Below are 25,030 nucleotides of genomic sequence, written 5' to 3'. Positions count from 1 at the left end.
TGTAGTTTCCTAAAATTAGCCATTACTGGTTTTATTTCCAACCTAAACAACGCTTTGTCCTAGACAAGTTGAACGTTCCTCCTGCTGCCCGTTCACCGTTTACTTGTTTAATTTGGTTGCTGTTGTTGTTTGTCTTCTACTCTTGTTTTGTTTTTGTTTGTTTGTTGCTTGTGTTGCACTACAACGTAAATAATTGGCGTGATTTCTTAGGAGGATATCACGTGTTTCAGAAACACTCACACACACACGCAGTCACACAGGCAAATCCTTTTGTGTTTTGCGACTTCTACTACGACGCGACCTAACGCGGGCTAGCAGTGATTCGAATTTTACAGCTTTCCTGTGTTGCACTCTCTTTCTCCACATCTCTACTCGTTCGTTTAAATGCGCGCTAGACGCGTGTTACAATATTCCCAGTTTGTTGCCTGCCTCTGATTGTTTATCTCGTTTGTTTTTTTTTAGCACATAAACACAACAACCGAATGAGTGTCGTTTTTAAACTACCCACTAGCTAAGAGCACTACTACTCACAATGCGCTACAGATGTTGCCGTATGTATATGTATAGTATGTTAGTACTGTCTTTTAGTGCGTCTACCTTCCTGTCTTGCGCATCTTGTTTTGACGACGCTTGCATATTCCTTTCCACTTGCGCTACATCTTTCAGATGGTGTCGACTGAAAAATTGTTTATCGTACTCAGGAAAGTACTCAGGTACCAGGTACGAGTCTGATAGTAACTGCCGGGAACCATTTTCGGACACACTTCCGAGTGTGATGATGATAAGTTTTGTTTTTTTTGTTTTTGTTTTTTTTTTTGGTGTTCCATCCCGAAGCATCCACTTCCGCTTTCTCCCTCTCTCTCTCTCTCTCTCTCTCTCTTTTGGTTTGTTTTATCCTCCCCATTGATAATATCGCCGCGAAGCACGAATATGATGACCAGTATAGTACCAGGATTTGATCACAGATTGTCTCTTCGCTTAGTACCGCAAGAAAATGCTTCCTCTCTCTCTTCTTCCACCAAGCCGGCTTTCCCGTGCCCGTGCTGTTTCCGCTCACTCGGGCAAATGATTTTTTGTTTTTGGTGAGTGTTTTTTTTTTCCTGTGTGCTACTCGCTACTACTAGCTGCACCGGCAGCACTGGTCCCCGCAACAACAACAACAACAAGTACGACTATTATTGCTTTTCGCATTGCCCGATACATCCCACTTCTGTTCGACTGCAGCCCAGGCTCCTCAGTTATGGCAGTACTGCTTCGCCTCCGCACTGAGCGCATCGAACTCGGTCTGCATCAGCTGCTGGCAGCGCTCGGTCAGCTCGGTCACGTCCGCCTTGGTCATGCCCTTGGTCGGGATTTCCGGCATAATCTTGATGATTACCCGGCCCCGCCCGAACCGCTTCCGCTTGTGGTCGAGAAAGTGGTACTTGGACACAATCACCGGCTGTATGATCGATTGCGAATCGACCGCCACGTGGAAGGAGCCCTTCTTGAACGGCAGCAGCGTGTCGTTGTCGTGCCGCGTACCCTCGGGGAAGATGGCCAGTTTAAGCTGTAACAAAACACCAAAGTGAGAGCGGATGATGTAATTTCATGGCAAGCTGTCTTTCACTCTCACGCATAGGGTCGGTGTAGCGCGACGCTTTATCATTCATTCATGCCGTTACCGGCCGCCGCGTCCCTTGTGGTACGAACAGCACTTACATGGTCTTTGGTAATGGCGACCGCTTCCCGTTTCATGACGTCCTTCGCGGAGGCGGTATTTTTGCGATCGATAAACACTACCCCGACCAGGTAGGAGGCAATACCGAACGGGAGCATGTAGAACAGCTCCTTCTTCACCACCGGCACGATGTTGCGGAACTCGCGCAGCAATCGCGATAACACTGTGAAAAGCACAACAAAAGGAAGAGTATTAAAAGTGGAAAATCACTGGAGGCAGGATTGTGCCCTCCAACGGGATGGGTGATACTTGCTCACGATATCGATTGCACTCTGGTGGTTCAGCAGCACGACGCCCCCGTTTCGCACGTTAATGTGCTCCTGGCCACGGATTTCGTACTCCACGCCGAACAGGCGAATAAATGCACAGGCCACAATGCCTGGAATTCTGAAAAAAAAAAAACAGGGATATTGAGAGAACTTAGGGAGCTAAGCGCTTCGGAGGAATCACGCGTCGGAAAGGTCCTTACAGCGCATTCAGAGGCCAACGGGGCTTGAACAGGAACAGCGGAATTGGGACGACCAGCACCAGGAACGACATCAGCACGATGATAAACATTTTCGCATGGTACTTGAACGTACTCGAGAGCAGGCTGCCGACGATCAGGGCCACCACCACCTGCAGCGACAGGCTGTTGAGGAAGACGTTCTGTTGAGGAGAGATAGAAGGAAGAAAAAAACAGACAAAAGACAAATGAATGAGAGCAGATAAGGGCGACGCATTTAGCGTTGTGATGGAGTCTATTTTTAGTTCCAATGATTTGCTGTGACCTCCCGAGTATATCGACAAGAGAGCATTCCTTATGGGGATGAGAGATTCTTATGCTCACACAACTGAAATGTTCATTAATTACCAATTCTTACTCCATACAATACACACTACACAGCCGGGACTTGAAGTTTGATAACAATTCAAGGCCTTCAACAGCCGTACAAAAAAAGGTAAACAAACTCCACAGCCGACAATCATAAAGGCTACGGCAAGCCATAGTATAGCGCCTCGCAAAGAGTAAGCAGTTGATAAAAAAAATGCTTGACCTTGTGCTCCGACCCGATCCCCTTAGCCCCTTCTTTAGTCGATAAGCACGGATGCACTCTCTTCAAGGCGTTCGTTGACTTGAACTGATTTGCTTTCAGCGGCGCGTCATTCGCACTTTGAGATAACCGTAAGGCCATTGCGGCCTTGCTTGGACATCACCGAAGATTACTGGGATGGGTTACACTCACTGTCGCACCTCCAAGACGGCAAGACGGCCCCCAGGGTGCACAGTTAATCACACCCTAATGCTGATGTACTCCGATTAGCACAAAATTCTTGGTAAAGCTTGTGCGATTAGCAAATCGTCAAGGCGAGTACGCACTGGAAGCGTGTTTTCTCTTCTTCTTCTTCCTCCGAATCGAACGCAATCAACACCTGACGCAACTGCACTCAATCTTCTAATACTCCGATGCGATATCGCGCTACAAAGTACGTACGATAGGGCAGGCTTACGAAGATATCCATCGTGGACCCGGTGGGCGGCAAAGATTATGAAACAATCAACCGCCCGTGTGGTATGCTTAACGAGGCGGCTTTTTGTGCACATTCATTCGATAAGCGCACCCCACATGCATGCCCAGATCCACTTCGTAACAGGTGCATGGAACGTCCTGCTCCTGCTGTTAGCTAGATGTGTGTTTTTCCCCCCATTTGATGGTACGTATTTAAATTCTAAGCGATTTCCAATGGTCGTGTACACATGTCGTTTCTGACGACTGTACAAGCTAGAATATCTTTTCAAAATATACACTCAGCGGTTAGTGCCGTAGTGGCTGTGCGGCAATCACGATCATGTTGAGGTTAAGCCCAGAAGATCCAAAGGCAGTTATGCCGTTCGCAAAGCGTCTTCTTCGGCTGTCTGGTTTTAGACAGGAAACGGAACAGCTTGAAAAGAAAATATTCTTCAATCTGCTCGTCTACGTTGCAGCGCTATTGATTCCTAAAGTGTGCTCTCCGTACCCCGACTCCGAAGCCATTATACGAGGCTTAAGTGAACTGATCTTTTTCACCAACGTTTACGTTGGCTACTACTGCTTCGTCGCTCAGCATCGCCACTACAGAGATCTGCTCAATGAAATTCAGTCCTTCGTAAATGTCGGTAAGTTTTTTCATTCCAAGCTTTTCCCCACCGCTACATTATATTGTTCTCCTTCTCCGAATCAACAGTATACCCAACATCTCAAAAACCCGAATCCCCATCAGAACGAACCTTGATCAAACTAAACGTTAAGATAAATAAAATTTCGGTTCTCTACTGCTGGTACTTAGCAGCGGCAGGCTTGATTTATTGGAGCACTCCATGCCTGATGACGTACCACTCAGTACTCAAAGCAAAAGCGGAATATGGAACGAACCACCCAATCCGATTCTACCCCAACCTGGAGGGATCGTTTTACGGGCTTGACAACCGTACTTCGGTGTATGGCTATGCCGCGTTCAGCATAGTAGGATTACTAGTCTTTGCTTTTGCTTCGTACAACAATGCCACAAAGCTGCTAACGATCCTGTCAACGATCAAGTACTGCAGCACTCTTCTACAGCTTGTAGGTATTGAGGTTGATAACTTGAACCACACCTCTTCAGAAGCCATCGATCGAGAGCTGAAAAAGGTCATCCAACTGCATCAGCTTGCTCTGCGGTAAGCTATTACCTTCAACAAGAACTCTGAAACCTATCACATCTGATACAACCATTTTGTCTTACCCTTTCAGGTGTGTTGCCCTGCTCAACCAAACGCTAAGCTTTGTAATGGCTCTGCAGCTAGCCCTATGCATTCTGACCTGGTGCTTCACGCTTCTCTACATTCTGATCGTTGGATTCAATGCAATCGCCACGAATGGTTTGCTGATTATGATCAACATGACGCTTGAAATGTTTGGTTACTGCTTTTTCTGCACCGAGCTTGACACCACGGGCAAGATCGTTAGCAGGCAAATGTACGAGTTCCGATGGGAACAGCATCATCCCACGGTACAGAAAATGGTGGCGATGATTATTGCCCGCAGCCAAACTCCGCTTCAAATTACGGCGTGCGGTTTTATCCCGATCAATCTCGAATTATTCACTAAGGTGAGTAACATTACGGCTACCCTGAGCTCTTCCAGTTCGAAAATTGTTTTTTTTTTTTTTTTTAATATTGCAGGTGGTCAAGCACTCCTACACGGTTCTTGCCGTACTGAAAGATCTGATATAGAAGTTATGTGCTACTATGTAATTATTGGAAAAATCGAATGTTTGTACATACTTAATTGCTAACATCCTCATCTCAAATAAGACAAGATGATTTACTTTAAGCATATAGAACATGTAATAAAGACAATGGTTTTGGATTCAGTATTAGTTTTTGTTGGGTCATTTTACTTTTGCTGGAAACAGTACTTCGAACTGTAAAGCCAAACTGAGAAAAGCTGAACATCCTATGAGACGGATGCCAATAAACTGGCGTTACATGTTCTCAAGCAAGTATTTTATTCCATCTGCCAGACATGAGGGATATTGGATGGATGCAGCATTAAAGCGAGTTGGTTTAGGAACTAGTTACCATTTCCATTCAGCTTTCCAGACATGATTAATAGGTTCTTGTTACGTGGATATATTTTAAATATATCCCAAGGAAGGCTTTTTAATAAATAGGATAAGAACAATCATTTAAGCAAGTTTGAGCCTCCCACAAAACGATGATGTAATTTTGTCCTAAACGATGCATCTAATGTTTCTTAATATGGACCATAAATGGTCACTTTCTAGTTACAACCGAATGCTTAGTGAAACAAATAGCAATTTAAACGCAATTACTGCCCAACCAGCAAAAAGCGGGTTATTTTCTGCTTCAACCGCCATACAAAAAGTACCCGTTTTCTCAAGTAAAAAAACAATCAGCCAATCGCATCATTCAATCATCCAGTTTTGTTTTGTTTTTTGTACAACTATTTCGATCAGCTAGGATCAAAATGTCCAAGTTAAACGAAGTTCTGAGAGTATTGTGCTGCCCAGCGATGGAAAAGCTACGTCCAGAAGATCCGAAGGCAGTTATGCCTTACGCAAAGCGACTTCTTCAGCTGTCTGGTTTCAGACAGGATACGGAACAGCTTGGAACAAGAATTTACTTGAATCTTTTCATCTTCGTTGCAGCAATTTTGGTACCGAAAGTGTGCTTTCCCTACCCGGATACTGAAGCCATGATTCGAGGCTTAAGTGAGCTGATCTTTTTCACCAACATATTTGTTGGCCTTTTCTGCTTCATCGCTCAACATCGCCACTACAGAGAGCTACTAAATGCGATCGAATCTTTCGTAAATATTGGTAAGTGTTCGCTGAGCGGGGTTTCCAATACCAATATTGCAATTACTGGTGTTCTCTTCATCAAAAGTGTATCGTACATCGTCACAACAACCCGAATCTTTATCAGAACGAACCTTGATCAAACTAAACGTTAAGATAAATCAAATTTCCGTTGTCTACTGCTATTACGTAGCAGTGGCAGCCTTCGCGTACTGGATTACACCATGCGTAATAACATACCTTTCGATTCACAAAGAACAAGACATCGCAGGAAATGGTACGATGCATGCGATCCAATACTACCCGAACCTCGAGGAATCGTTTTACTGGCTTGACAATCGTACTTCTGTGAGGGGTTATGCCGTGTTGAGTGTAGTGGCATTCATCACATTTATATTTGCCGTATATAGTCAAACTACAAAGCTACTAACGATCCTGTCCACGATCAAGTACTGCAGCACACTGCTTCAGCTCGTCAACATCGGTATCGATGAGTTGAACCTTGTAAGTCCAGAACACATCGATCGAGAGCTCAAAAAACTCATCCAAATGCATCAGCTGGCAATTCGGTATGCTGCTTCTACCAGTCAATTGTTTCACGAGAACTAATCACCATCGCTCGTCCTTATCATTCCCTTAGCTGTGTCGCACTGCTCAATCAAACGTTAAGCTATGTATTCGCTCTACAGCTGGTGTTGTGCATGTTGACCTGGTGCTTCACGCTTCTATACGTCCTAGTCGTCAGACTCGATGTGACATCGATGATGAGCTTGCTGATAATGATAAATTTGACGCCCGAAATGTTTGGCTACTGCTTTTTCTGCAGCGATCTTGCTACCACCGGTACAACCATTAGCCGGCAGATGTACGAGTTCCAATGGGAACGACATCGTCCTGCGGTACAGAAAATGGTTGCAATGGTTATTGTCCGTGGCCAAGCACGGCTACGGATTACAGCGTGGGGCATTATTCCAATCGATCTCGAATTGTTTGCTAAGGTTAGTAGTGGTAGCAAGGAGCAATACAGATCATGTAGTCGTCTTTCACAAATATCCTGTCTTGTAGGTTGTCAAGACATCTTACACCGTTCTTCTCGTGCTAAAGGATTTCATCTAGGGACCGATGTTACCATATGCAAGTTATTTGAAAGAGATTTGTGATTTATCAACGAGCAATATACTGAGCAAGACGCAGATGTGTCGTCTCTGTTTGGATACTTAATACCGTGTGTTGTTGTCCTTATTCGAATGTTTGAATTAGACTTAGAATTTTTTCCAAACAGAGTATGCTGTTACTGACGAGAGCCAATAAAGGAAGTGATTTTTGCCCAATTGAATAACACAGTTTAAAGTCTGCTTATTAGTATTTGATTGTTTTTTTTTAACTCGTCTATCCCTTTTTTCTATGACGCATTGATTAATCAAAAAGCTATAGCCCTGTTATACGCTCCTTGATCTTGACCGCGATGATATGGGTTAAACTACAAATCATACGTACCATACATTTCAGATATGGCATTTCCACACGTATCCGTCATAACTGCAGTATTTGTCATGTCATGAGGATATCGTTGAGAGTAATATATGATGAGCCTTAAACTCCACAATTAGGCAAATTACTGTATTTAACACATACACACACACACACACACACACACACACACACACACACACTCACACACACACACACACAAATACTCTTCATTGATTCTTTGCAGACATTGCTGCCAATCTTTAAGTTTCTAAATTTGCTTCCAGACGGCCACCATCGATTACATGATATCCTATTTCTTCAAAGGGCACAAATTACACCAGTTTGTTTCTAATGCTATTTTACATTATAAATCAACCACCATTCAATTATGAATGAGTGTGATCTTGACATATGACGATGGGAATACTTCGCTATTTACGATAAAATTGTTGCGTTTGACAGTTTCAAAGCTGTTGTGCTGCTGCGGCGATGTTGAGTCTACGTCCAGAAGATCCAAAGGCAGTTATGCCGTTTGCAAAGCGTCTTCTTCGGCTGTCGGGTTTCAGACCGGGTACAGAACAGATTGGAAGATGCATCTACGTCAATCTGTCCATCTACATTACTGTGATCTTGGTTCCCAAAGTGTGCTTTCCCTATCCCAACACCGAAGCCATGATACGTGGATTAGGTGAGCTGATTTATTTCACCAACGTTTACGTTGGCTTCTTCTGCTTCGTCGTTCAGCATCGCCACTACAGAGATCTGCTCGATGAAATTCAGTCCTTCGTAAATATCGGTAAGTGTTCGCTTTGAAAGCTTTTTTTCCAATAGTGACATTGTATCGTTCTCTTTTCCTGAATCAACAGTATACCCAACATCCCAACAACCCGAATCCCAATCAGAACGAACCCTAATCAAACTAAATATTAAGACAAATATACTCTCCGTGCTCTACTGCCGCTACATAGTAGTGGCAGCCTCTGTTTACTGGATGGTACCCTGTGTCGTAACGTACAGTTCGATACACAAAGCAGAAGTGAGCATGGGAAATGAATTAATCCAGTCGATACAATACTACCCGAACCTGGAGGAATCGTTTTACTGGCTTGACAATCGTAGTTCTGTAGGCGGCTACGCCGCGTTTAGTGCAGTGGCATTGATAGTCTTTGCTTTTGCTTCGTATAATCATGTGACAAAGCTGCTAACGATCCTGTCCACGATCAAGTACTGCAGCACCCTTTTTCACCTCGTCAGCATCGGTATCGATGAGTTGAACCTTGTAAGTCCAGAAAACATTGATCGAGAGCTCAAAAAAATCATCCAAATGCATCAGCTGGCAATACGGTATGCTAATTCTACTGGATGAATAGTCTCACAACGACAGAAGATGACCATTTTTCTTACCTATCACTTTCGTAGCTGTGTCGTCTTACTCAAGCAAACGTTAAGCTATGTAATGGCTCTACAACTCGCCTTAGGTACACTGACATGGTGCCTCACGCTTCTATACATCCTGATCATCGGTCTGGATGTAACGGCAATGATGGGTTTGCTAATCATGATGAACATGACATCGGAAATGTTTGGTTACTGCTTATTTTGCACCGAACTTACAAATACTGCAACGACCATTAGCCAACAGATCTACGTGTTTCAATGGGAAAAACATAGTCCTGCAGTACAGAAAATGATTGCAATGATTATTGCCCGTGGCCAAACACCGCTGCAGATTAAAGCGTGTGGCTTTATCCCGATCAATCTCGAATTGTTTGCTAAGGTAAGTAGCAGTGGTATCAGCAGCATTACAGATCATATTATGTACAGGAATATTTACGAAAATCCGGTTTTGTAGGTGGTCAAGACATCTTACTCTGTGCTTATTGTGCTAAGGGATTTTGTGTAACGCACGGAAGTACTGTAATGCCGTTATCTAGTTACATCGCATATTTAGCACCGAAAACGTCATGATGCATGATAGTTTCATTGTCGTCTCGCATCATAAGCTGACATTGTTACCAGAATTAGTATTAAATGAATTAAAAAAAAAGGAGGGCATCAGTAATATGAAAATAAAGAAAACAGACCATGATCTTAAAAAAACACAGCATTAACATGTAATACAAAGTGCGCACAAAATTTGTTATCAAATATATCTTTTCGAGTTTTAGAATTGGATCAAATCCTTTCTGTTAAAGTTAGGATGTGTTACAAATTTCACAGATTATTTGTCATTTATTTCGCTCTACACACATGTCGTATATTTGTACCACTACTAATCATAGTAAGGTACAGGATGAACCTATCACTGTATAATTAGATAAAAGACTGTCATTATTACAATTAAATACTGGTAATCGGTTCTAAATCTGTACTGTCTGAAAGAACTTCTGGACGGACTCTCTAGTGATATCTTTTCCATCTCTACAAATCATTGTAGCAACATTGGACTGGCAGGTTCTACCGATATACGAATTGCGTTCTAAATTTTGCATTGCTTATTTATTGTTGCCAATACTTAGTCTGGTTGTATTTTGAATCGATCCGAGAGCATGAATCATTCAAACTAGATCAAGATGCAACAACTCTCACGTGGGAAAAAAAACCAAACCATTTCCATGTGATTTAGTCCTTAGCCCTGCATCGCGCAGGCATATAAATACATTTATAAACGATCAATTGTTTTTCTTTTGGCCATCGAAAGCGCACCGGTGCTTACTGCACTTCAAATTACCTCCTCTCCACAATACAGCTAGCAAAAAGTGCGCTTCCGCAATTACCACAAATCATACACATTTGCTTGAAATAAAACAATCAGTCAATGGGTACGTTCACCAATCAATTATGAATGTTTCTTGAGCTTAGATTTTTCTGAGCATATAAAATGGGCTACATTTCATTGGGAGGCGTAGCTTTTTGCTAAACACTTCCCAGTGACCGTTCCACAGCGATGTTGAGATTAAGCCCAGAGGACCCAAAAGCAGTTATGCCTGTTGTGAAGCGTCTGTTGAAGTTGTCCGGATTAACCCAAGAGACGAAGCGCTTTGGAGCAATCAACTTCCTGAATTTGTTCATCTACATTGCTGCCGTTTTGGTACCGAAGGTGTGCTTTCCCTATCCCAACACCGAAGCCATGATACGAGGCTTAAGTGAGCTGATCTTTTTCACCAACGTTTACGTGGGCTTCTTCTGCTTCATCAGTCAGCATCGCCACTACAGAGATCTGCTAAACGCGATTGACTCCTTCGTTGATGTGGGTGAGTTGTGCGCTTGGCATGTAGGGCAATAGCAATCTGGTACTTATTCTACTACACCGTATCCTCAGTGTACCCCACTGCGACTCATCCGTCAGATTCCCCGTCGGAGCAAATCCTGATCAAGTTTAATCTAAAGATACAAAAGCTGTCGGTAGTGTTCTGCTGGTACATAGCGGTGACAGCCACCTTCTACTGGCTGGCACCATGCCTGATGACGTACCGCTCTATATGCAAGGCATCGGGTAGTGTTGAGAATGGATCGGTCCAATCGATCCAGTACTATCCTAACCTGGAGGAATCGTTTTACTGGCTTGATAATCGTAGTTCTGTGTACGGTTATGTCGCGTTTAGCATAGTAGCGCTGCTAGTGTTTACTGTCGCTTCGTACAACAATGCCACAAAGCTGCTTACCATCTTAACCACGATCAAGTATTGCAACACGCTTCTTCAGCTGGTCATTATAGAGGTTGATAACTTGAACCACGCCACCTCAAATGCCATCGATCGAGAGTTGAAAAAAGTGATTCAATTGCATCAGCGGGCTGTTCGGTAATGCGGTGCTTCTACCAAGCATCTATTCTACAGTACATCACAAATTCATTTCCTATTCAACTTTCCCTCAGCTGTGTCGCGCTACTAAATCAAACGCTAAGCTTTGTAATGACCGTACAGCTTGCTCTGTGCATTCTGACCTGGTGCTTCACGCTTCTCTACATCCTCATCGTCGGGCTGGATGTGACGGGAATGAACGGGTTGTTGATTATGATCAACATGACGCTCGAAATGTTTGGCTACTGTTTCTTCTGCACCGAACTAGCCACCACCGGTACGCTCATTGCCCGCCAATCGTACGAGTTCCGATGGGAGGAACATGATCCGAAAATTCAGAAAATGATTTCAACCATTGTGGCCCGCAGTCAGCTACCGCTACGCATTACAGCGTGCGGTTTCATCACGGTCAACGTGGAGCTGTTCGCCAAGGTGAGAATAAAAGAAAGTGTGTTTGGAAATAATAGTCGATCGAGAATGCATTCTCTCATTCTGCAAACATGTTGTCTTTCAGGTCGTTAAGACAACTTACTCGGTTTTCATTGTGCTGAAGGATTTCATATAAAGCCTGGGATAGTGCAATTGCACATTTATTTGCGTCGTCGAGCACTTGACTCCAAAGTTGACAAAATCCTGCATATAGTTCGTCTTGTTACGTGTCACAGCGTAGGCATACTGCGTTAGCTGAATGTCCGATGTGTGTTGCGCACGGTAGAGTATGATTGGAATTGAAATAAATATTTCTTGAAATACTTTAACCCCGAGATAGCATGTCATAACGAAAGGGATTTGTTTGAACAAAAAGGACACACCCAATCAATTCAATGTCAACTACCAACGACATCTGTTTTGTCAGCTAAATTATACATTGCGTAAAAAGCCTGTCAATTGAGCTACGTTTTTTTAGCTCCAGCAAATGGTCGTTGTTTGTTTATTGTCTTTCCTGCTCCAGAGTCGATCGATGATGTTCCTAGCAAGCCTCGGGAATATAAGTGAATATCACACTGACCAGGGCCAACATTTGCACGATGACTTCGTTCAAGCCGACTGACGTCACGGACGTAATGCCGCTAGTGTTACGCCTACTGCGGGTCATCGGAGTTTGGGACGTGCCACAATATCGCTACAGGTACGTCGCGGTGTTTCTGTTCTACATTTTCGGCATTCTCATCCCCAAACTGTGCTTCGGCTATCCGACGCTGGAAGCATCGATCCGCGGTTACACCGAGCTAATACTCGAGACGAACGTGTTTGCCGGGATGCTGCAGCTTTATCTGTGCTATAATCACTTCGTACCGTTGGTCGACGAATTGCGAGCGTTCGCTGCTATTGGTAAGAGTAGCGAAGACGATACCATGACTGCTATTCGCAGGTTTTTCTTTGTGCGGTGTTTCATATCCTCTCCAATCCTCATCGTATAGTGTTCCAAGACAATCAACCCATGCTACTCAGGACCAACCTCACGGATCTGAACCTTCGGATCCACAAGTACACCCTGTGCTACTGTCTCTACATGTGCTGCGTCTGTACGGTGTACTGTGTTGCACCGTTGTGCAGTAACATTGCCGGCTACACCGCAGCGATGGCAGACACGGCGAGCAATAGCAGCAGCACCACGTTCGCCTTTACACTCTACCTCGAGCAGGGATTCTACTGGCTGGACAATCGTACCTCGTTGCTTGGGTACTGCGTCAGTACCGTGTTCATGTTGCCGCTCATGTACCTTTGTGCCTACACCGCAACGGTGAAGGTTGTGGCTGTTTTTAACATGATCAAGTACTGCCAAACGGTGCTGCAAATTGTGGTGTTAAAGCTTCGTCTGCTGAAGACACTGCCGGACGTACGCCAGCGATCCGACGGGATGTCTGAGGTATGGGTACTACATCAGAGAGCGCTTCGCTGTGCCGAACTGCTGGAGCTGGTACTTCAGCCCCTTCTGCTCATGCAGTTTGTGCTGTGCATCTTGATCTGGTGTATGATGTTGCTTTACTTCACCGTTTCTGTGAGTTACAATCATGCTTATGAGTTCCAAAAAAGCCACAACAATGAAACATCTCTCCCAATGTTTAGGGCTTCAATGTAAAGTTTATCAACATGTTTCTGCTCTTTCTGTTCGTGTCGATAGAAACGTTTGGCTATTGCTATCTCGGAACGCAGCTCTCGCAGGAGGTATGTACTGTAGCATTGAAATTTACTCTCTTGCAACTCTGTTTTGCACTTTTGCTTTTCTATACCCCCACAGAGCATCAACGTCGGGCAGGCACTGTACGCTTCCGGCTGGCACGAATACGATGTGCAAATGCGTAAGCACATCAGCTTCATGATTATGCGATCGCAGCGCCGGGTAGGGCTAACGGCGGCCAAGTTTTGCTTCGTCGATATGGAGAAGTTCGGAGCGGTGTGTGCCATCAGTTTATAAATTAGAGGGGGAGCGCGCTGTTACTTTATATTAAATTATTCTGACTGTCTTTTTATTCTCCTTCACTTAGATGCTCAACATGTCGTATTCCTTCTTCGTGGTGCTTAAGGATGCATTCTAATTACGGTGGCTCAGGCATATCAATCATTTATCCTCGATGTCAAGCTGCAGTAATTCGCAAGCAAAGCAGGAATCATTGGAGTGAAGTGCCCCTGAACGTCGGTTAGTGCGGGTATACAACGTGAATATCGCCAATTGAATCACTACTCCTCCCGCACCGCTTTCCAGCGAGACTGGCAATTCATTCACTTTAAATAAAATAAAATATATACGATTGAATGATGTATTTTTAATCTTCCCAATCCTAAACTGTCGCGGGGCGTGTTGTGTAACGAGCTATCCTTGCACTGGTCAGAGCTTTTATCAGTCAGTGGTTGACATTCGACCTGTCCCAACCACCAGAAAGAACAGAGTCTGGATGCTTTTCCAAGCGTTGCCGAACGACCGTGCCGTACTGCCGTTGCTCCTGTACATTCAGGAGCGGCTTGGACTCTGGGGTGAATCCTACCGGGTACGCTATCTGTTTGTTGTTGTGGCGTTTAGCATTACTGTTTGCATTCCGAAGTTTACTACTACCTACACCAATCTGGAAACGTTCATCTGCTCGATGGCGGAGCTTGTCTTCATGGGGAATGTTGTCGGCGGTTCGATGCTGCTCTGGACGGAGTACGATTCCTTCAGACAGTTCATCGAGCAGGTGAACAGTTTGACAAAGTACTGTAAGTACGCTTGAGATATCTCAGCTAGGATTCTAATTTCAACAAAGCCTTCCCCATTTTTATGTTTAGTCTACAGAGACGATGCTCTGAGGGAGCATGTGTTGCCGTTTAACCATCGTATCCATCGCTACACCAACAGATACTGTTTCTCGATGATGATTTTAATCATGTTCTACCTTGTGGCACCGGTAATAACCAGCTTCGGGGTGTACTTTCAATCCATATGGCAATCTTACCATCAAACAAATAACACTATCCGTACCTGGGATATTTCACATCGACAATTTTCCCTCCACATGGAGCAAGATTTCTACGGACTCCAGCATCGGACCAACATTCTGCACTACACACTCTACATCGCAGTCATAGTGCCGATGATGTTCACAACGGCCTGTACCGTGCATATGAAGGTGCTGACTATTGCATCTTCTGTTCGGTACGCTGAAATGCTGCTCCACATTGTGATGCTCAAGGTGGACAGCTCACCCAAACAGAAGTCCATCCGCGAAGAACTGCATGACATTATCCATGTACATCAGCGGACACTCGACTGCATCGCCCTGCTCGTGAAGGCCTTACAGCCCGCCCTATTACTACAGCTTGTGTTTTGTGTCTTTATCTGGTGTTTGATGATGCTCTACTTTACTATTACTGTGAGTAACACTGCGCGTTTGAGACTGTTTTGTGCATAGCAACTAATGTTCGGCCCTTTTCTCATAAGGATGGCTTAAGCGTAAAATTGATCAACATCGGAATAATGTTCCTCGTCATCACGATCGAAACATTCAGTCCGTGTTATTTTGGAACGCGTCTCTCTACCCAGGTAATGTTGTCCCACATCTGTACGTGTTTGTTTTGGCTATTAATAAGCAACACTAACTTATCATATACACCCACGGGGAGTAATAGGCAGTGGAGCTTTCTGAGAGTGTGTATGCCTGCGGATGGCCAGCGATGGACCGTGACATCCAGCAGGGACTGCGCATGGTGCTGCATCGCACGCAATCGCCGGTCGGCATAAAGGCAGGTAAATTTTGCTTCGTCGATATGGAACTGTTTCAGAAGGTATGTAGAGATTCTCTCCATTAATCAACTACATCAAACTAAAGGTTTTTGCACGAGAATTTCTATCCCTTGCAGATGGTTAATAAGTCCTACTCCTTCTTCATCGTGCTGAAGGATGCCTTCTAGGGCGGGAATGATGTAAGGTCGCAAGCAGACAGGATTGGAATCTGATGAATCTCCGTTTTTCCGTTTCGAACAAATGTTTCCTCTAGTACATCTGAACAAAGAATCAACGTTTGGGAATAGATCTTCAGAAACGAATCAACAATTCCCAGACATGCTTTGTCAGCATGAATGAGTGTAGATCATTACAATAAATGCGTGCGATTCTTAGATAGCTAAGCGATTCTTCTTAAGCCGTGATGTGTTGAATTACATCACCTTTTAGAAATTGTATTTGCTCATTTCACGGATTTAGCTGGATTAAGCGAAGAGCTGGATGAGGAAGAGCATGAATAGAAACTCACTCACAATTAATTGAATCATTTGAGAGTTACATTCGTTACAGTTACAGTTCGTTATCCCAGCCTTGCCATCTTAATTTGGACCTACCATGCCTCCTCTGTCCTTGTGGACGGCCTTAAAAGACTTTACGGGTGGGGCGTCCGTTTCCATGCGTACAACATGGCCAGCCCACCGGAGCCTGGCGAGCTTGATACGCTGCAAGACAGTGAGGTCGCCTCGTATCTCGTATAGCTCGTCATTATAGCGGTTCCGCCATTGTCCTTGCACACATACGGGGCCAAGTATCCTTCTGAGCATCTTCCTCTCGAACGCCGCTAAGAGGGTTTCGTCAGATTTGGACAGTGTCCATGTCTCAGAGGCGTATGTGAGTACCGGTACTATATAGGTACTATATAGTCCAAACTACGTCCGTCGCGACAGGTTCTTTGAGGTGAACTGATTTTTCAGACTGTAGAATGACCGGTTGGCAGCCAGCATCCTTGCGCGCAACTCAGCTTCCATGCTATTGCCATTGCTGACCTTTGACCCAAGATAGGTGAATTGTGGGACGACTTTAAAAGTGCGTTCACCTATCTGAACGTCACGCCTACGTAGATTCTGATTATTTATTGATAGGCCCGCTGATGTTGTCACCATCAGTTTGGTCTTTGCCTCGTTTATCTGCAATCCGAGGCTCTCTGCCGCCTGCTCGATCCCTTGGTAGGCTTCTGCTACATAGGAGAGCCGCAGACCAATGATGTCAATATCATCAGCGTATGCCAGGATCTGGGTTGACTTATAGAAGATGGTTCCCGTAGTCTCCACCTCCGAGTCACGGATGGCCCTCTCTAGCGCCAGGTTGAATAAGAGACAAGCAAGCCCGTCCCCCTGGCGCAGACCTTTGGTGGTAGCAAAAGGTCCTGAGAGTTTTCCATCCACGCTGACCTTGCAAATGACGTTGGTCATAGTCATTCTAACTAGCCTTATCAGTTTGGCCGGGATACGTCTAGCATACAAACTTTTTTTCCCTGATCGGAGTAGAAAGCAAGAATTTCTATTCCATTTTACTGAGGTTTTTGTTTTTTTGCAAATGCTCAAAAAGTGCTATTCTTTCTTCGTGGAGCTTCAGGATGTACTTTTAAATGGAGTTTATTAATCATTTAAACGGCGCTATGCTACAAAAAATCTGATACAAAAAATAAAAACAAACTGTCAACTTCGACGTGATGTCGTCCTGAACTGCGATTCATCGATCGGTTTATGCTCTTAATACATCTATAAGTGAACGTTTTTGTTCTCACCACCAAATGTTACATAGTGCTTACATTAACTGCATTTACCACGAATAAAACAAACAGCCAATAGGTAAACACCAATCAATTGTGACATTTGTGTGACCCACACGTTAAGTTTCTTCTCATCCTGCTGTAAAACATGAGCTACCTTTTCCTGGCTAAACTATCAGTACGCTGCCTGCCTTAGACATTCGACCAGTCCCAACCACCAATGAAAGTACAGATCCTGGATGCTTTTCCAAGAGTTGCCGAACGATCGTGCCGTCCTGCCGCTGCTGCTGTACATTCAGGAGCGGCTTGGGTTTTGGGGTGATCGTACCACCCGGGTACGCCATCCGGTCGCTTTCGTGGCGTTCTGGATTACCGTGGCCATACCGAAGCTTGCGACTGACTACAGTGATGTGGAATCGTTCATCTGCTCAATGGCTGAGCTTGCTTTCGTGGGAAACGTTTTCTGCGGTGGGATGGCGCTCTGGTCGGTGTACGATGCCTTCAGACAGTTCATCGAGCAAGTCATCAGGTTGACGAAATATTGTAAGATTGCCGCATTTAGGGCATTATGTGTAGGCCCGTTTTTCTGTGAAGTTGGATACATTTTATTTCTCCAGTGTACAGAGACCATCATCCGCTACAGACTGTACGGGAGCAACTGTTGCAGTTTAACCATCGAATCCATCGCTACACCAACAGATACTGTTTCTCGATGATGATTTTAATTGTATTCTACCTTGTGGCACCAGTAATAACCAGCTTCGGGGTGTACTTTCAATCCGTATGGCAATCTCACCATGATACAAATGACACTATCCGTATCTGGGAAATTTCTCAAGTGGCACCACATCGGCAATTTTCCCTTCACATGGAGCAAGATTTCTACGGACTTCAGCATCGGACCAACATTCTTCACTACACACTCTACATCGCAGTCATAGTGCCGATGATGTTCGTAACGGCCTGTACCGTGCATATGAAGGTGCTAACTATTGCATCTTCTGTTCGGTACGCTGAAATGCTGCTCCACGTTATGATGCTCAAGGTTGACAACTTGCACCGAATACCCAACCAGAAGTCCATCCGTGAAGAACTGCATGACATAATCCATGTACATCAACGGACGCTCAACTGCATCACCCTGCTCGTGCAGGCTCTACGGCCCATTCTAATGGTTCAGCTCGTGTTTTGTGTCTTTATCTGGTGTTTGATGATGCTTTTCTTTACCATTGCAGTAAGTAGCACAGTGCGCTGGACAAACGTTATAAGCACACGTTAACTTATTTGATTGTGTGCCCTTTTTCGCCAAGGATAAGCTCAGTGTTGCGTTTTTCAATCTTGCGATACTGTTCGTCGTCATCACGATCGAAACGTTTAGCGCGTGTTATTTTGGAACGCGCCTCTCTACCCAGGTAACGTTGTCCGACATATGCGTGTTTTGTCTATTTTTAAGCAACACTAACCACAAACTCATAAACGTCCCCGAGTGGGTCCCGTAGGCAGTTGAGCTCTCGAAAAGCGTGTACGGTTGCGGATGGCCAGCGATGGACCGTGACATCCAGCAGGGACTGCGCATGGTGCTGCATCGCACGCAATCGCCGGTCGGCATACAGGCGGGCAAGTTTTGTTTCGTCGATGTGGAGCTGTTTCAGAATGTATGTAGCGATTGTCTCCATTAACCAACTATATCAAGCTAAAAGGTTTTTTGGACGGGATTTTTTACCCCTTGCAGATGGTTAATAAGTCCTACTCGTTCTTTATTGTGCTGAAGGATGCCTTCTAGAAGCAAAATTTAAGGGTGCTCACATACACTAGCAAGCAGAATAACTTCTTCTTCTTCTTCTTCTTCTGGCTCAACAACCGTTGTCGGCCAAGGCCTGCCTCCGTAACACTTTCTTGTGGAGTTGCGCTTTCAGTGACTTATTGATTCCCCCCATAGCAGGATAGTCAGTCCTACGTATGGCGGCGCGGTCTCTATTTGGGGCTTGAACCCATGACGGGCATGTTATTAAGTCGTACAGGTTGACGACTGTACTACGAGACCGGCAGAATAACAGTGTAATAAAACCGTACCGCTATAGAGCGCTAGGATACATATCGATCGGAATTCAATCGGAATCTGATACACCGCGACTCCCGGACAGCAGGGCCTGACACAGAAGCCTTACCCCGGTGGTAACAACACATGTCATTATTATTCTAGCAATCAAGGTCCCCCGGCCGCCATGGTTTCTCCGGCCCTCCGGCACATCAAACAACGGGTCACAAAGTAGTAGTAGTAGTAGTGGTAGCAACACGCACTCGGGCCTTCGGGCCTTTTGCATATTAATATTCATACCGATCGGGCATAATGGCGCGCGCTGCCACCCGATTTACTTTGTATGCCAATGGAACAATGAGCGCTATCGGGTTTCTTCCTTCTCTTCTGTTATATCCTTTTGTGAGCATTTGTTTGTTTTTCTTCTCTGAGCTTTATTCTTCACCCTGACATCCTGTCACCATCCGACGTCAGTTTTGCTTCGTCGGCCACCAATCAATATTGTGCCGGGTTTGGAAGTTGGAAATAAAAATGGGAGATTTACTAACGATCCAATATCGTTCTGTGTCCCCACCCTTCCCACAAAGACACTATATTTATCACTACACACTCACATACACTCCACTTCATTCCGTGCAGTGCATTGCACCTTTTATGGAGAGAGGGGAAAGCAAAGACCCCGAGAAGCGAGAGCATTCTCTCACTAAACGAATGTGTCCTATCATACAAAAATAGCGCCATTTCCGGACACCACGGTAGGCAGGATAATGGGCAGGATGAAGAACTGCAGCAGCAGAGCATCGCAGAGCAGCAGCAGCATCATCAGCCGACATCGGTTGTGTCGGATCGATGCCGATAGGTCGGTTGTTGACATCTTGTGCCCGAAGTCGGTTGGTTGGTTGGTTGCGTCTATCTATCTAGGAGAGAGGCAGCAAGGGGTGGGGGGCCAAAATGTCGACCATTGCCATCACGGCCGGTTCTAATTATATCTCCGGTGGTGCCGGCACGGCCGGTGGCAATCGTACGATGTCGGTTGCTTTTTTGTTTAGTTTGTTTTTATCACATCGACCCATTCCGCATAACAAGATCGTTCGATGACAATGTTTTTTGCTCTTGTTTTTTTTATTTGGGAGGGAGTGAATAAACACGACACAAATAACCCAAATTACAAATAAAGGGAATTTATTTCTCTAGTATAGTTCTGAAGACCGACAAAAACATAGTATTTATTACACACACAAAAACAAAAACAGGAATAAAATAGAGCAAGGTCCCCCAAGTGAACTTCACGCTTGAATGCGTTGACTGAGGGTGTCTCAATAATAAACTCTAAAATGACAGACCGTATAATTATGATGGGCATGATAGACGGTAATTTCACCAGGTTCACCAGCAAAGCACTCCCCTTCTGTGCATTTATATAAAAAAGGTAATTATTATAAGGTAAATGCAGCCATTTGATATTAACAAAGATTGAAGGAAACAAACATACAGTGTACCACTAAATTTGTGGTACAGGTACATAGAATTATCATACTACAGCCATTGCTGTTGAATTTTGGCTCGAAGGCATGGTAGTATTTTTGTAATTTTAAATTACAGTTGTCATACATCTGCTCAAATATTGCAAATTTTGTAAATTTTGCATTGTAGATTTATTATAATTTCTACAAGAATAAAAAAATCGATACATTAGAAACAAAAATTTATGCCTTAAAGAGAACAATTGTGATACGTTGTCAAAAATTGGTGCTGTAGAGACAAAAATAGGTGGGTTGGAGCATAAATTTAGCGCCAACGAATCTAAGATAGCTTGTAATGTCTGAAAAAAAAATAGTTTGTATGATCCTTGTACTTTTTGCGACAATTATGTTATGTCATTGAAGAAAGTCAATCAATTAAATGATTCACTTCAATTCAAAACATGTGTTTAAGCAATAATTTGGCCATTATGCAAGATAATACACAATAGTATGCTTTAAATGTAGAATTTACATAGGATTTCAAATGATTCATTCCACCGCACATCAAAATGCGGTCCGAGTGTACGAGAACGAGGCTGGTCTCGTGGTACAGTCGTCATATCGTACGACTCAACAGCATGCCCGTCGTCATGGGTTCAAGCCCCAAATGGAGGGACCGAACTGTGACCCCTCCTCCCCTCCCCCCACCCATCATACGTGTAGGACTTGACTAATCCTATGCTATGTGTAATCAATAAATCACTGAAAGTCAAGCTCTCTCACCTAAGTGGTGTACAAACAGGGCCTATAGAGACTATAGACCCGATAATGGTTGTTGTGCCGAAGAAGAATAAGAAGAAGACGAAGAAGAAGAACCACGCACGAGTACGAGTACGAGAACGAGACGAGTACGAGGCTAATTTACTTATTCGTTCCTCTTGGGAAGTACAATCATTGCTGCTAACTTTTGGCTCTAGGGCATAGATTTTGGACTCTTGTAGGAATTATGATAAATGTACAAGATATTTCAGTAGATTTACATATTACATATTATGTACATATTATTTACATATCACAACTTTAGCTGTACCTTACTAAAGCGCAAGAAAACAGAGTAATTTTATTTTGCGATTTTTTGTAATGAAATTCAATTAATTCTCATGACATTGTTTACAACTTAAAATACATGCTGATTTTTTCAATCTATTTACACTTTCAAAATTTGCATAACAATTGATACATTCTGAATTCTATCAAATTAATTATTAAAAAAGATTATTAAAAAAATGGAATACACAGCTTCAGACAAAAGGTTTAAATGTGTCAATAAAGCAATTGACTTATGACCGAAAATTGATGCCTTAGAAACATAAATAGGTGATTTAGGGACAACATTTAGCGGCAACGACTGTATATTCTTATGACTATTACCGAACTAGAATCTCCAAAACATGTAGCCTGCGTAGGCCAGTGGCCTTCGCTGCTCAAGAATACTAAATTTAGACCTTCAAGGTCTGTAGTAAGGTTCATTTAATCGCAGATGTACCATCAATTGTTTGACTTCAAATAATGATGTTTTTTTTTACATTTTATCCAAAATGTGATTGACAAATTATGATTATATTCGAAATCACTGCTCAAAAAGATTATCTATCGAATAATGGCAACGAAATGTGAACTCTAGCTTGAGAATTGGACAAAATATTGCAAAATGATTGCAAGAAATTTAAGTATACAATCAATTTATTGAGCAACTGTAGCTGTACATATTAAAAGGCTCCAACTGTAGCCATGATCCCAAAATACCAACTAGCCACAGCAGTAGGCGGCCGTGTTTCACTAAACAAATTTGCATCGATTTCAGGTTACCAAGGTAACCCCCACCCCAGTATATGTTACAAAATTCTCCAAAAATCATCTCCCCATTGACCCTGAAAGACACCACCACCCGCTGTGATGCAAGAATCTGTGATGAGATCACCTTCAAAAATCGGCCCAAAAACCCCAAAAATTAAGAAAAAAAAACTTGCCCATCGAACCTACCCCAAAGCCCCGCCACAAAAGTGACCAACCGGAACGCCGATTTTGGGAGGTGTGTGTGTGTGTAAGAAAGGTTAAATGGCTACAACAAAACAAACTGCTTACCATCGCCGCTATCATGATTCCTTCCACGAGCGTCGCCATGATGTTGCTGTTGTCTGTCTGCCTTCTTGTTGATTGTTCTTTCTTCACAACAGGGTCGGGTTAGAAGCCGGCCCTAGTGGTGGCCCTAGCTAGATAGGTTCTTCGTCTAATCGTGCTGCTCACTTTTCCTTTCGTTTCGTTGTGCTACAGACAGTAGGCAGGAAAGCGCGCCGTTGAAGCGGCACAAGTTTGCACAGTTAGAGACCGCAGTAGCACACAACACACCAAGAATCTTCACTTTCACAGCACTCTTGGGGTATCAGTTCCGCCTGTCTGCGGTCCCACCAAAATCGGGGAGGGTTTGGAGTACACAGAGAGCGCGAGAGAGAGACACTGAGAGTCGTAGTCGGTTTCCGGTTGGGGAGCGCGCTCGTTGTTCAAGCTTAATTGCACTTGAAATAAAATCAATTCACTGAGTCGACGATTGGCGCGATGATGTTCGTGTTTCTTTGCACTACGTACACCTCACAGCCTGTGCAAGAACTGCAATTCATCACAAAACCACACACACACAAACTCTATTCGAGATGCATTTTCTTTTGCATCGGCTTCACACTCTCGGAGTGCTCTCTATTGTGTTTCAACCGGGCGATGACGTTAACGGGTTCTCTAGGTCTCCTCGTCCTGCCGGTAGTTTGCTGTCAGAATTGGTGACGTACCTACACACAAACACACACACACACGCACACACATGCACGCCTCTTTGCCACGATTAAATATTAATCGATTTTTCACAGCCTGCTGCTTTGCGCCACCGCGTCCTGTGCTATGGTGTGGACTTGGCGCGACACATCCAAATTCGGCTGGTGCGTGCTTTGGGCGATCAAGCTTCCGTTTCGCGTCCGCTGGTAGCACGGAGGGGTAGCACAGGCAGCGGCGGCATGCAAATTAGCAACTCGGACGCGTCAATAGGCAACGCGGCACAAATGCGGCAACAAAACCACCCTCCTTCTCCCTGGGATGCTGATTGCGCTGCTGGGGGTTGGTTAGCAAAAGAAATTGTCGCCGTCGTCTGTGCTTGTCCACTTGACCACACAAGCCCTGTGCTCTCGCGCATATATCACACCATTTGATGTATATTTTTGCAAACCCCCAGCCCTATTTATCCACTCACGGACAACGGCAGCAGCAGTAGCAGCAAAAAAAAGGGGCACGTCGCGCGATAACTAATATAGCGCAAATACACCGCGACTACGCCGCTAGAACACACACACGCACGCACGCTAGAAAAATACACAACGTACGAACAATGGGCACTAGAAGACGCGGAACTGAGCAACTAATAGAACCAGAACGAAACAAAGAAAGAAAGAAAAAAGAACGAAGTGTCGCGGAACCAATTCTAACGCCGTCCCCGTGAAACCGGTCCGTCACCACTAACACCGCGGTGCGCGCAAAAATCGCAGGGACAGTCTAGCTGGCTGGCTGAGAGGTACGGGCACAGGCTGGCACACACTACTCCCTCGACCGACGGCGATCCGTTGACTGAGTGTACGGTCGCAGTCCGTACCCCCGGAGGGGGCGCTGATGGTACCACACGCCGTTCGCGGTTGCGCGCGCGTGCGTGCCGTCAAGGTTCTGCCGCCGTTGAAACGTCACTCGCCGTTACTCTACAAAGACACACACACAGATACAGACAGTAGAAAAGAATTAGTGGGGAGAGCATATATTCACCACAGTAGGTGTTTGTTAGGGAGTGTGTGCGTGTATGTGTTTGGGGAGTGTACAAGAGACCCGGGAAGTGAAGATTAGACCGCGTGCTTCCTTCCGCAGCCGAAGGATAATCACCACTGGCTACTGGCTGCTTGCGGTTTGTATTTTGGACATTGGACTACGTACGTTTGAGTTTTTTTTTTTAATGAATACCAAAAAAACGCGTTATCAGCGGTCCGGATTACCGCCGAAAATCAACGCTCAGCGCAACGGAAACGATGATCACGGTGAGTTGTCTTCACAAATGCATTTTTTTACTTTTAAATTATCTCTCCCAAAAAAGAAGGTGTTGATAGCGCCTGTTTTATCTTCTATCTGCTGTG

At 44.4% G+C, this 25,030-nt stretch overlaps 5 protein-coding genes across 5 annotated transcripts; 4 read left to right on the top strand and 1 right to left on the bottom strand.

Moving 5' to 3' along the window:
* On the bottom strand, positions 1-24,599 carry LOC1271319 (1-acyl-sn-glycerol-3-phosphate acyltransferase alpha). The gene is made up of 5 exons (XM_061657949.1): positions 22,956-24,599; positions 2,190-2,368; positions 1,974-2,107; positions 1,702-1,883; positions 1-1,549 (listed from the first exon to the last, which is right to left on the bottom strand). Exons 1-5 carry the CDS (start codon positions 22,992-22,994, stop codon positions 1,235-1,237), a joined length of 849 nt encoding a protein of 282 aa, XP_061513933.1. The 5' UTR covers positions 22,995-24,599; the 3' UTR covers positions 1-1,234.
* LOC1271316 (odorant receptor 2a) lies at positions 11,105-11,881 on the top strand. Its single transcript, XM_061657953.1, has 2 exons — positions 11,105-11,748; positions 11,831-11,881. The coding sequence occupies exons 1-2, from the start codon at positions 11,320-11,322 to the stop codon at positions 11,879-11,881; spliced, it is 480 nt and encodes a 159-aa protein (XP_061513937.1). The 5' UTR covers positions 11,105-11,319.
* Positions 13,382-13,880, top strand: LOC1271315 (odorant receptor 45b). Its single transcript, XM_061657956.1, has 2 exons — positions 13,382-13,485; positions 13,559-13,880. The coding sequence occupies exons 1-2, from the start codon at positions 13,411-13,413 to the stop codon at positions 13,733-13,735; spliced, it is 252 nt and encodes an 83-aa protein (XP_061513940.1). The 5' UTR covers positions 13,382-13,410; the 3' UTR covers positions 13,736-13,880.
* LOC133393994 (uncharacterized) lies at positions 14,214-14,528 on the top strand. Its single transcript, XM_061662030.1, has one exon. It carries the CDS (start codon positions 14,214-14,216, stop codon positions 14,526-14,528), a length of 315 nt encoding a protein of 104 aa, XP_061518014.1.
* Positions 14,590-15,652, top strand: LOC1271314 (uncharacterized). The gene is made up of 2 exons (XM_061662019.1): positions 14,590-15,167; positions 15,424-15,652. The coding sequence occupies exons 1-2, from the start codon at positions 14,667-14,669 to the stop codon at positions 15,601-15,603; spliced, it is 681 nt and encodes a 226-aa protein (XP_061518003.1). The 5' UTR covers positions 14,590-14,666; the 3' UTR covers positions 15,604-15,652.
* Positions 24,600-25,030: the final 431 nt, after the last annotated feature.

The sequence above is a fragment of the Anopheles gambiae genome, chromosome 3 (genome assembly GCF_943734735.2).
Source record: "Anopheles gambiae chromosome 3, idAnoGambNW_F1_1, whole genome shotgun sequence".
Taxonomy (NCBI): domain Eukaryota; kingdom Metazoa; phylum Arthropoda; class Insecta; order Diptera; family Culicidae; genus Anopheles; species Anopheles gambiae.
Note: the sequence above shows the minus strand (reverse complement) of the source record. Positions and strands in the feature narration are given on the sequence as shown.